General features: G+C 44.0%; 1 protein-coding gene across 1 annotated transcript in view; it reads left to right on the top strand.

The window, feature by feature from the left end:
• Positions 1–13,493, top strand: part of LOC126101091 (nuclear receptor corepressor 1) — a 266,318-nt gene that overhangs the window by 220,849 nt on the left and 31,976 nt on the right. The window contains exon 11 of the mRNA XM_049911770.1: positions 9,087–9,380. Coding sequence (XP_049767727.1) covers positions 9,087–9,380 — 294 coding nt within the window. The remainder of the gene's footprint in view (positions 1–9,086; positions 9,381–13,493) is intronic.

Genomic DNA, 13,493 nt, shown 5'->3' with positions numbered 1-13,493 from the left:
CATTGCGTCCGCTTCCTCATCACCGGGCAGTCTAGCGCGCAGTGGCCACAGCGGCTGTGGGGCCCTCTGCGGCGCCATTAATAATTCAGGGCGGAAAAAGCGGCCTCGATTAGGCGTCTGAGTGACGGCTCGGCCCGTGGGCAGCGCTCAGCTGTCACGAGAGACGGTTCACTCGCAGTGCTGTAGCGGATTATTGGCTGCACGCGAGAATATGCCCAGATGTACCCTGAATCACGCAGGTACCACTAGCATCTCCCTCGTCACCGCCCCACGTGGGGTTTGGCGCCGTTCTCGACGGAGTCGCTTGGGAATTACTAGAATTAATAAACTGTCACAAGGTATGTGGCTGGGCGTGGAATCTCTGTCTACGAAACTTCAGTGCAAACTGTGTGTGTGTGTGTGTGTGTGTGTGTGTGTGTGTGTGTGTGTGTGTGTGTGTGTGTGTCGTGGTTACGCAGCAGGGTGACACGCAGTATTATGCGAAGCACGAGGGTGAGGAATTTAAACGACAACTTATAGCTGAAACACGAAAACTTGTACGTAAGAACGAAACGATGAAGACGAGGAAATAAGTCATGGAATACCAGGTAAAAAGAAAAAGAAACAGAAAAGTAATTGAACAGCCCTTCACCCATCAAACCAATAGTCGCTTACGTAAACTGCGGTTTGATGTCGCCTCGGAATGGTAATAGATTGTATTTACGCATAGGTTGCTCAGCTTCCTTAAAATACTCCATGATATCTATTATTTAATTTGGCATTAGTGTGTTTTGGAAAAAAAAAATATTCTACCTTGAGCAAACGCTACTTGGTTCTTTTTCATCCATCAATGCTTCGGTGAAGTTTCGTCACCCTCAGTGGACTCATTTTATTTTTCCAATAACTACTGATGTGGGCAGGGCAAATTTATTAATGGGCATTTGCCCGGAAATTTGCCCAAAGCAGTGTTCAATGTTCAAACTTCGGGCATTTATTAAAAAAGCGCTTTTTAGAGTTTTTACTGCTAGAATGTGTAATTTACTAATTAAAATAAGAGATGCGACGATTTTCCTGATATTAAAAGTTAGTAAATGTTTTCACTTAAACGTACGTGTATCATTCAGAGCCATTATTACGAAGAAAAGGAAGACTAGCATTCAAACTTGATGTACCAAGGAAGAGCGCGTGTTGCTGACAGCTGCTTCTCGTTTACAATGTCCTTTTCATTTTAACCAGTTCACCCTTCCCCCCCCCCCCCCCCCACACACACATACCGCGTTGTACATCTGTGTAGTGATACGCAGGTATTTGGGGGGGGGGGGGGGACATTATCTTTAGGTCATCGCTTTGTAATGTAACACACACTTTAATTCGTGCCAAATCTTAGAATATCACTGAAGAATGATTGTTGATCATGTGTTCTTAATAATAAATGTATACTTAATAAATTAACTGTTTTCACTGGAAACAAAATTTTATCGTCAGGTGTAGTGCTATTTGAGACAAACTGTAGTTTTCTTTTCTGCTCCTTTCTTTATCTGCTTTCGTATAGCTACACTGCCGTGAAGATATAATGAGAACACTAACATAAAAAGCTTTAATAACGAAGACTGGATTCCGAAGATGCTGGAATCGTTCGATTCCGATACTAGTCGATTCCTAGAGAACCGGCGCTTTTGCACTCGTTAATCGGAATTGGCACATCTCTAATTAAAAGCATAATGGATAAACTTTTTTTTTACTGTGGTATTTTTGCAGTAGTATAGTATATGTAAAAAATACTACCTACAGGCTGCCTACTTAATATAAACTATACTTTATTTCAAAACTTACTTTTATACTTGAGTTTTCTTTTTGTTTTTATTATGTACTACCCCAAGAACTGATCTCATTAAAAATGTACAGTTACGTTTCAGTCCAATTTATTTCCCCTAACAACTCTTTCCCAACTCTCAAACAACGTTTCCAACTTGGTTTTTCAACCACTAAAGAAGCGGTGTTGCAAAACACATTTTCCAATACGAAATATGAATTGAATTCTTTTTTTTTATAAATTCCGCTTATCGATAAATCTTTAAAATGCAGAAATACACGGGCATTTATGAGTTTTGGACATTTTCCCAGGCATTTATTCTGGACATTTGCCCCAGGCATTTTACATTACTACCAGCAGCAAGTAAAAATATGCATGATAAATATATACAGTTTTGCGGTTATGGTCATTGTATTCACAGCTTTACTGTATTGCTTCGGAATTTGTTGTAGAGCTTAGTCGGAAATGCCTGGAGTGGCGTTGAGATATTGAGAGTAAAGCTTAGTTTTTTGTCCGTGTTTGCTTTCAGATAAATGTGTTTTGGAATGGTGTTTGCTGAAGGTAGAATACTTTTTTCTAGAACATATTTGAGAGAAACATGAACAAAAAGTGAGCTTTAACCTCAAGATGAATTGTTTGACGTATGAATTCTCAGCTATGATAGTTGTGCATTAAATTTAATATACTTGATCATAATCACTTGTCTAAGTATCGCTGCTGAGTTAACAAAATTTAGGAATTTCTAATTCTACATTAGCATGCGACGTAAGATTGTCTTGTTGGAATTCTCATTTGAGCTAGTAGTGGTGCCGCCGCTATCGTTGCATTATCGCGTTTGCTGGTCGCTTGCGGCAGAGTTTCGTCCAGATGATGGGCTGGATTGTAATCACACGACTATCACTGTCGCATCCTGCATTACAAGGAAACGAGGGAAAAAGCGCGGAAGGTTTTGGTGTTCGTTGGGACAAAGTCTATATTTCATAGGTCCAAATTTTTCACGATTATGACTATTTTCGTATATTGGTATGCTGATCATCGTATCTGTATCATGTACAGTAAATGGCTGTATGATCAGGAAGGCCCAATTTCCCTCGCTCACAGTTTCCTCTCTGTCGCCTTTTAATTCTCTTTAAGTGACTTATATGTTGCGTTAAAAAGTGACTCACGCTTCAACTCAGAATGACGGATTTAGCTTTCCACGATGTGAACAACTAATATCAATACGTGGTGACAACTGGAGGAGATGTGGCGGTCAAGGGCACAATGTGCAGTTCACACGTATCTCCAATACTGCAATTAAAAGCAATATATTTAGAAAATGAAACGCTGATGGAATGACTGACAGCTATCCTAAATGGACGAAGCTAAAACAAAATATAATGTAGTTTAGTGATACCTGTTGGCGGTTTTTCTACAAGAACAATTTCCATTGCGTAAAATTTACCGGACTGGTATTGGATACAGTGATTAATGTGAAAGTTTGTCCACGAGCCGTCACGCCTAAAACACCAATCAAGCCGCTGGATGCGGCGCCGGATTTCCATATCAGAGGCAGAAGGTGCACTGTGCTGTGTTGTCATCATTGTATCTTTTTGTTATGTGTTTACTTGTTCACGAGCCGGCGAACTCGCAGTCACGTCAGTTGGATCTGCGTTTACATGAGTGCCGAATTAAATATTGATTCTTAGGAACCGATGTTGCTAGTACGCGAGAGAGAAATTTTGCGGGATAAAACCAGTGAATACTTCGGAATGTCAGTTCGCCTACTGCTCATTCATTTCACCTTAAAAGCACTTTGTAAAAGTTGGCAAATGTAATCTGCTGCGAAATTCATTATCTCATGAAATGGATTAATTAACGAATTTGTTGATGCCATTGTTCGCTTGTACAGCACATCGTGCCGCGTGTAAAGGAATACTTCCTCTTTGCTCAGAGTCCACTCATATAATATTATTGGCACATATCTTACAAGATTCTTCTTTTTCGATTTAATTTTGAAGTTTAATAAATGTATTCACAACGTTATTTACGAAACATGTAGACGTATTCATAGGTCTGTGCAAGATTTGGTTGCGATGTCAAATGCACACTCTAAAAGTCATTACTCTGTGTACGATCTAATTAAAAATTCGCTTAAAGTGATCAGACGATGTAAACCATTATGCAGTGCAAGCGATTGTCTCCCGTGGAAACATTTCACAACTCCCGTGCTTTTTGTTAAAATACTACTCTCGCAGCAATTCTTGTCATAGAAAAGGATTTACGAGAGGTAGAGAAATACCAAAGATCTTTCGTACCTCTCGTCTCTTCCGGCACTTTCTTTAACGTTCGTTTGTGCCAACACGTCTGGTGGAAGTAATGAACTGTTTTTGAGCTTATTTGTTGACGTTTTTACCTTTCCCATAAATTTTTATTTTCAATATAATGCAGGAAAAGAGCCACGCGAAGATTTGCTAGCTGATTTTAAACACATTATTATCTACGAACTAGAATTCACTCATTCAATGGTTCAAATGGCTCTGAGCACTATGGGACTCAACATCTTAGGTCATAAGTCCCCTAGAACTTAGAACTACTTAAACCTAATTAACCTAAGGACATCACACACACCCATGCCCGAGGCAGGATTCGAACCTGCGACCGTAGCAGTCCCGCGGTTCCGGACTGCAGCGCCAGAACCGCTAGACCACCGCGGCCGGCAATTCACTCATTGCTTATGTTAATTTTCCCAGATATTAGAAATACACTCATTAGAGAATCTTCGCAAAAAAATGGTTCAAATGGCTCTGAGCACCATGGGACTTAACTTCTGAGGTCATCAGTCCCCTAGAACTTAGAACTAATTAAACCTACCTAACCTAAGGACATCACACACATCCATGCCCGAGGCAGGATTTGAACCAGCGACCGTAGCGGTCGCGCGGTTCCAGACTGTAGCGCCTATAACCGCTCGGCCACCCCGGCCGGCGAATCTTCGCAGGTAACACTTGTGTTGACAAGGACGACGAAGAAAGTACAAGCGTGTCGTACGAGGTTTGGTTTAAGGAGCAACAGTCGTCTCTCTGTACCAAATGAAATTAAACAGTCGTATGGCATTGATGGCCGGGAGTCTCCTCGTGGGGAAGTTTGGCCGCCGTGTTGCAAGTATTTTCGCCACAATGGGCGACTTGCGTGACAATGATTAGAACAACACAACACCCAGTCTCTGAGCAGAGAAAATCTCCGACTCGGCCGGGAATCGAATGTGAATGAACTGGACTCGTTCTGCCAAGTCGCCTGTTAACAATGGGTTGGACCATATCATTTAGGTAACCGAGGCAGCAATAGATCTGTGTCTTATGCTGATTCCTGACTTGCACACTGGTGTGTCCGCGGTTGTATATTACCAGCCTGTGGTGGCTGTCCTACGAAAGGGAAACCCGTAATAACATCACCTGTTTACAAATCAGCAATTAACTACATTAAGTGGAGTATGTTTTTGCGTTACGTGGGCAACTGAATAAAACGACGCCCCATCCTTTTCAATAAGTTATCCGCCATAACGTGCCCTCTTTTTATATTGGATTTTGTTGGGCGTTTTGTGCTTCTCCAAAGGGGTATGTGTTATTTTATTCTTGTATTCCGAGACTCCAGTTCGAAGTAGGTTCGTTCAAAATGGGTCAAATGGCTCTGAGTCATATGGGACTTAACTTCTGAGGTCATCAGTCCCCTAGAACTTAGAACTACTGCCCATAAACCCCATAAACCCCTCCCCCCCAACTTAGAACTACTTAAACCTAACTAACCTAAGGACATTACACACATCCATGCCCGAGGCATGATTCGAACCTGCGACCGTAGAGGTCGCGCGGTTCCGGACTGTACCGCCTAGAACCGCTCGGCCACCGAGGCTATTTTGCATCTCTTATATTATTAGGTGCACCGTCGCCAAAGAGAGGGCAAGGGTGATGGGCCGGAGTTGGTATGTGACGGTCAAGAATGAGACGTATTGCAATCAAAGACGGCTGTGCCACGCGTATGGTATCCACTTGTATTGCGTGAATGTCACAGATATACCCAAGATAACTTTATGATATTTCGGGCAGAACATGTCCCGTAACTCAAGATCTCACCAAGATACAGTAAGTGCCTTGACGGAACTTCCACGTGGACGGCAAAACAAAGCCCAAAATAGACACATCCATCGCCCATCGGTTTACCACGCATCTGTAACAGTTAATTGATACATAAACATCAGATACGCTGTCGTCTGGTATGTCGTTCCCGCACTGGACCAGAAATTGCTTCTTTATGAACTTCGCAACGGATAAACGAATTAATTGACAGCGCAGAACAACAATAATTATATATTGGCTACTACATTGTCGTATGGCCTACATAGTATTATCATCGTCGTTGTTACTATCATTATTATTGTTGCTGTTGTTGGTAGTGGCAGTCGTCGCAGACAAAACATTGGCTGTCTGAAGTCTTCCAGTTTCTGTCAGTTCGTACGTAAGGAGTCCAGCAAGCAAATGATTTACGAGCAGTAAGTACAGTGCACACATTGTAACCTGGTTGATTTTAAATGAGATGCAGGGTGTGCGTGAAGCAGGTGTCGCTAGGAAGAGGAGTGGTGCAAAGGAAGTACTTTTTGTAAGAAGTGCCTATCTTCAAGAGAATAGTTAGCTTTCTTTCTAAATATCAGTTCTAGTGTTCTTTTAAAAATATAAATTCGAAGAAAATTATTTGTCACTTTAAAGTCTAGTTAGACGCTAATGTTAATGATTGTGGTGGGGAAACTTGGTAGTACTAATATCTGATTGCACTCAGGGATAATAGTCTCAGAAATGTTGGGAACTACTGAGCTAGAAGGGCGAAGAAAGCACGACCTTTATTGAGTAGCTGAATTTGTGAAGCTGGGGGGGATGGGGGGGGGGTGGATGGAGAATCATATAACGTTTTTCTCCTGTGAGTGTACAGTGCATTTCAGGAGAAGAATGGAAGTCAGTTTTGTGGCCTCGAACGGGAGATTGGCGGTGTTTGCTTGATGTGGCGGTTGGAAACGGTTGCCTTGCGAGTGACACTCGGGTCATAGCGGACGGAGGCGGCGTCCGCTGCATAATTGAGTTCGGGCGGGCGGGCAGCAGCAGCCGATACGCCTGACGCTGCAAATTAACTTGGCGCTGGCTGTGGTGCTGTTTGTCTGTTTCGTTATTCCCTGTGACCGGCGGGGCCACCGCCCGCTGCCAATTATTAAAAACGGGCCGCTACGCGCTCGCGGGCTCAGGGCGCGCCCTAATTGCATTACAGCGCTGTTTGCCGCCGCCAGATTTCGCTCCTTTTTTCGCTTTTTAGCTAGTCCGGCCTACGCGCGCCGGCGTACCGGCTGTAACGCGCCGTCGCGCTTTTCCCAGCGTTTTGCGCGTCGATAATAAGTGATTTAGAAACCAAATGGTCGGTGCTGCTTTTTTCTGTTCTTTTCAAGTACTACATGTGACTGACTGCTGGTACTTGTTAAAAATTACCAACCTCCCAGTTCTACACGCGGCGGAGCGTCCGGAGAGGGAAAAAAAAAACGACAGATTTTTCTGTGTATGCCCGTGCGGTGGCTAAGGGCTTAATAATTGAGCGAGAAATGCTGCTGGACGTGGAGACTGCTGGTGGACCTAGTTTGCGCTCGTGGATCGAGGTTGGTTGCAGATGACTCTTTGACAAGAACGGAACTGCTCCATTTACGTCTGCGGGATAGTGAAGAAGTTTGAAATGTTTAATTATGTACTTAAATAAAAGAGTGTGTGTGTGTGTGTGTGTGTGTGTGTGTGTGTGTGTGTGTGTGTGTGTGTGTTCCACATATATAGTCTGGACAATTTGAGCTCTGTGTTAAGCTGAAGCTGTTTTCTCACGTATCTCATTGTTTATGACGTCACATCTTCTGAACTGTATGGTCAAATGACGATATAATTTTGCAAGGCGCACTCAGTAGTATATGTGAATACCGTCTGAAGGATGTGTTGTAAATAGAGTTAAGTAATAAATTAAAACGTCATGCCTGGCTCTGAAGTTTTAGAGGAAGAAAAGCGAAAATGTAGTAAACGATCAACTTTTTTCGCTATTTTTTTGTCTGTGTGTGTGTGTGGGGGGGGGGGGGGGGGAACGAGAAAAATTTTGTAAAAGAATGTAACCTGGGTAATTTTCGCGCCTTGAGTTACTCTCCCTCAAGACATACTCACAGTTTATAACTAATACTTGTATTACTGTGTTAAATCTTTAACATAAGATAAAAATCTTGATGAGTAGATTATGACAGCATTTTAAATGGGTAAATTTGATCAATAATTTTATATAAATTTTGAAGACTAAATTTTTTTAGCCCTTGGAAGTCATTAGATAGGAAACCTGCAACACGGAACATGCACTGTTTTGGTTGTATAGTAATACAGGTCATCTCCGAAATGTTTTGCCCTGTCTGACAGAATTATCGGCAAACGATCAGTTTTTGAGGAAGAAAGACAGAGACTCAGTGGGCTACTTGATATGATTCTCAGACAGGTTTTCTTCAGATTCCTGCGAACTACATGTCGTCAGTAGGGCGAGGATTCTCTTAAAACTACATAAGTAATTTTGGTATGGATCTGATTATAACATGCAACAAAGGTCGAAACCGGTAGTTCAGATGAACGTAATACGGAACCCTAACGGAGCCTGTCTTTCTTCATTGTATTGAAAGTGGTCACAGTGCCCTCAGACGTTATATCTACAATTATAGGGGTCACTTTTGAAGTTTCTCCATGGTTTCGTTGACTGCTTGGTCTGTGTACAAATTTCAATAACGTGGGTGATTTATGGGTTAAATTCAGTGGTCAGCCATGTAGCGGATTCCAACTCGACATTCGAGGGACGGCGGTTCAAATCCACGTCCGGCCATCCCGATTCAGGTCTTTCACGATTTCCCTACATCGCTTCTGGGACGGTTTCTGTGAAAGGGAACGGCCGAGTTCCTTCCCCCATCCGACGGGACCGATGGCCTAGCTGTTCGGTCCCCTCCCCCACATCGACCAGCAGTGACACCAAAGCACACAATGATGCAATCAAGCTGAGGAAATTAGAAAGATGACAAAATAGGTGATGGTTTCAAATTCTGTATCATTCACTCGATTCTCCATTTTCATCTACTGCCTCTTTCTCATACCTTATAATTTCAGATTACTCTACCCTTCCTTGTGTGTTTATAACAAAAACCCGACCAGCCTCGGAACTCTCCGAATTCTGTACCATACTGGTGCTCATCGGCGTGTGTTGCTTCATGTTGCAGACAAGGGCGGAGCGCACCCGTGCGCGGTGTGCCGGGCGCAGCTGGAACAGTTCCCGCAGTCGCGGCCGCTGCCGCGCGCGCAGGCGGGCGCCTACGGGCTGCGCGAGGACGACGTGTCGGCGGGCGCACGCGTCTGCAACTCGTGTCGCTGCAAGGCGGTGCGCTCGCGCTACACGCAATGCCCGCTGCCCTCGTGCCCGAACCCGCGCGGACGCGTCAAGCGCCTGCGGTCGCTGCCCGCGCGCTGGGCCGAGCTACCGCCTGAGCTACGCCAGCCGCTCGTCCACGAATTCCGTGAGTATTCTCCACCCGTGTCAAAGTGTCGTCGCTGGGCATCCAGAAAGACACGTACCTAATATGCTGTGCTAAGTCGTGCTCGTTGCCAGACTGGTACTCTACTGTTTACACGAGCAGTAGCTGTGACTATAGGCCACAAGCCCGTTTTCAAGAAGGGACGTCGAACAGATGTGCAGAACTATACACCCATACCTCTAACGTCGAGCAGTTGTAGAATTTTGGAACACGTATTATGTTCCAGTATAATGACTTTCCTGGAGACTAGAAATCTACTCTGTAGGAATCATCACGGGTTTCGAAAAAGGCGGTCGTGTGAAACCCAGCTCGCACTATTTGTCCACGAGACTCACAGGGCTGTAGACACGGGTTCCCAGGTAGATGACGTGTTTCTTGACTTCCGAAAGGCGTTCGATACAGTTCCCCACAGTCGTTTAATGAACAAAGTAAGAGCACATGGACTATCAGACCAATTATGTGATTGGATTGAAGAGTTCCTAGATAAAAGAACGCAGCATGTCATTCTCAATGGAGAGAAGTCTTCCGAAGTAAGAGTGATTTCAGGTGTGCCGCAGGGGAGTGTCGTAGGACCGTTGCTATTCACAATATACATAAATGACCTTGTGGATAACATCGGAGGTTCACTGAGGCTTTTTGCAGATGATGCTGTGGTATATCGAGAGGTTGTAACAATGGAAAATTGTACTGAAATGCAGGAGGATCTGCAGTGAATTGACACATGGTGCAGGGAATGGCAACTGAATCTCAATGTAGACAAGTGTAATGTGCTGCGGATACATAGAAAGAAAGATCCCTTATCATTAGCTACAATATAGCGGGTCAGCAACTGTAAGCAGTTAATTCCATAAATTATCTGGGAGTACGCATCAGGAGTGATTTAAAATGGAATGATCATATAAAGTTGATCGTCAGTAAGGCAGATGCCAGACTGAGATTCATTGGAAGAGTCCTAAGGAAATGCTGTCCGAAAACAAGGGAAGTAGGTTACAGTACACTTGTTCGCCCACTGCTTGAATATTGCTTACCAGTGTGGGATCCGTACCAGATAGGGTTGATAGAAGAGAGAGAGAAGATCCAACGGAGAGCAGCGTGCTTTGTTACAGAATCATTTAGTAATCGCGAAAGTGTTACGGAGATGATAGATAAACTCCAGTGGAAGACTCTGCAGGAGAGATGCTCAGTAGCTCGGTACAGACTTTTGTTGAAGTTTCGAGAACATACCTTCACCGAGGAGTCGAGCAGTATATTGCTCCCTCCTACGTATATCTCGCGAGGAGACCATGAGGATAAAATCAGAGAGATTAGAGCCGACACAGAGGCATACCGACAATCCTTCTTTCCACGAACGATACAAGACTGGAATAGAAGGGAGAACTGATAGAGGTACTCAAGGTACCCTCCGCCACACGCCGTCAGGTGGCTTGCGGAGTATGGATGTAGATGTAGATGTAGAAGCGCATCGTGATGTAAGCGACACGGGACGGGACAGCACAGCTCTGGAAAAGTTGTGCGACACAGTGCGAGAGCACGTCGGGAGACAGTTTTCTCGGCAGTTGTTCACGGTATACTGAGGTGACAGTCGCGAGATAGTGATGTGCATGTATACACACGGGATAGAATCACATATGCGGGCTATAAAAGGGCAATACTTTGGCGGAACTGTCATTTTTACTCAGGTGATTTGTGTGAAAAGGTTTCCAACTTGGTTATGGCTGCACAACAGGAATTAACAGACTTTGAATGTAGAATGGTAGTTGCAGCTAGATGCGTCGGACATTCAATTTCAGAAATCACTAGTGCATTGAATATTGCAAGGTCCAAAGTGTTGAAAGAGTGCTGACAGTAACAGATTTCGAGCATTACCTCTCCGACATCCTTCACTTAATGACCGAGAATAGCAGCTTTTGCATAGAGTTGTCAGTGTTGACAGACAAGCAGCACTGCGTAAAGTAACTGCAGGAATCAGTGTGGGATGTACGACAAATACAGGGTGGCACACGAAATGTGTCACCAATTGTTTCTTTCACAATTCGCGACGCACATTAGATATCCCACTGGGATCTCTACAGCAGTACCAACAGAGCTTGGAAAAACAAATGAGTTACAAAATGACGTGTAATTCATGATACTGCTGCTAGGAGACTAGTAAGCAGGAATGACTGACAATGGAAGACTGGCGACACAGCAATGATCGGCAATTGTGTTACTTTTTCATGAAACGGAAAGCCTTTTTGTGACTCAGAGGCGTTTTCGACAACAGTTTAACACACGACGGGTCCCTTGCAAGAAGACCATCCATAGGTTGTATGATAAATTTGTACAGGAAGGAACAGTATTGAAAGCGAAGCGACTTCAGCCTGAGCCTGTTTGTCCGCTGGAGAATATTGAAGCGGTACAAGTTGCTGTACAGAGAAGTCCCGGGAAATCGTGTAGAAAGACAGCAGTGCAACTGGGAATATCCAGACGCTCAGTTCAACGCATTCTTAAAAGTGACCTCCATATGTACCGATACAAGATGACCTGTTCACAGAAGCTCACTGAAGAACACAAGCAGCAGAGACTACTGTTTGCTCAGTGGGCGGAGGATAGGGAAGAAACTCTCATCAACATTTGGTTTCAAGACGAGGCGCATTTTCATGTAGACGCTGTGTTTAACAAACAAAATGTATGCTTTTGGGCCACTGAAAACCCACAAGTGCTTCATGAATGACAACATTATGATCCGAGGATTACAGCGTGGGCAGCAATTTCCAGTCACGGACTTATTGGACCCTTTTTATTTGAAGAAACTGTGAAGAGCGAGCATTATTTGAGCATGCTTCGCAATAGCTTCATTACACGGCTTCTTGCTACTGCCTTGCCCTTCAAGACGCAGTGGTTCGTGCAAGATGGAGCAAGGTCACGTACTGCAAACACTGTGTTGGAGTTTTTACACGAGCATTTCGACATGTGGATCATTTCACTCGGGTTTCCAGGTCGCTTCAATGACGGACAAAATTGGCCCCCCAATAGTCCAGACCGCAATCCATGTGACTTTTTTCTTTGGGCGTACTTAAAGGAAAAAATTTTCCCAAAATGTCCACGTGATTTAATGGAACTCAGAAGACTTATTCTTCAAGCTTGCAATGACATTACGGAAGACATGTGCCGTAGGGTAATCACTAACTTCAGTGTTCGTTTGAAGGAAGTTAGGAAACGAAATGGTGGACATATTGAGGATGTGCTGACTTAGAACAAATCTCCATGGATGGCTCTTCATTGTAGTATATGTTCCTTTCAGATTGTGTTGACAATAAAGTTTGTATTCAAAAACAAAATGGTAACACATTTCATGTGCCACCCTGTATATCCATTAGGACAGTGAGGTGAAATTTAGCATTAATGTGGGCTACAGCAGCAGACAACCAATGCAACTGCCTGTGTTAAGAGCACGACATCACATGTCTGGGCTCGTGACCATGTCGATTGGACCGTAGACGATTGGAAAACTGTGCCCTGGTCAGACGAGTCCAGATTTCAGTCGGTAAGAACTGACAGTTGGGTTCGAAGGTGACGCAGACCCCACAAAACTGTGGACCTGAGTTGTCAATGAGGCACTTTGCAATCTGTTATGGTGGTTCCGTAATGGTGTGGGCTGTGTTTACCTGGAATGGACGAGTATTCTGATCCAGCTGAACTTACTGAGACCATTTGCAGCCATTCGTGAACTTCACATTCTCCGACAATGACAGAATTTTTACGGATGACAATGCATCGTGTCATCGGGCCCACAAGTGTTAACAACTGGTTTGCGTAATGATTCTAGACAATTTGAGTGAATGATTTGGCCACTGACATAAATCCTATTGAACATTTATGGGACATAATCGAGAGGTCAGTTCATGCACAGAATTGTGCACTGGCAACACCTCCACAATTATGGGCAGCTGCAGAGGCAGCACGGTTCATTATTTCTTTAGGGGACATCCACTGTCAGTGGCATGTCAACTTACTGCACTGAGATGGGCAGAAGGAGGTCCAACATCATACTAGGAGGCATCTCTTGTCAACTCAGTCTATTTTCTTGTGAAGCAGTGGATTAACTTGTGGAGC

This window comes from Schistocerca cancellata, chromosome 9 (assembly GCF_023864275.1).
Source record: "Schistocerca cancellata isolate TAMUIC-IGC-003103 chromosome 9, iqSchCanc2.1, whole genome shotgun sequence".
Lineage (NCBI taxonomy): Eukaryota > Metazoa > Arthropoda > Insecta > Orthoptera > Acrididae > Schistocerca > Schistocerca cancellata.
Note: the sequence above shows the minus strand (reverse complement) of the source record. Positions and strands in the feature narration are given on the sequence as shown.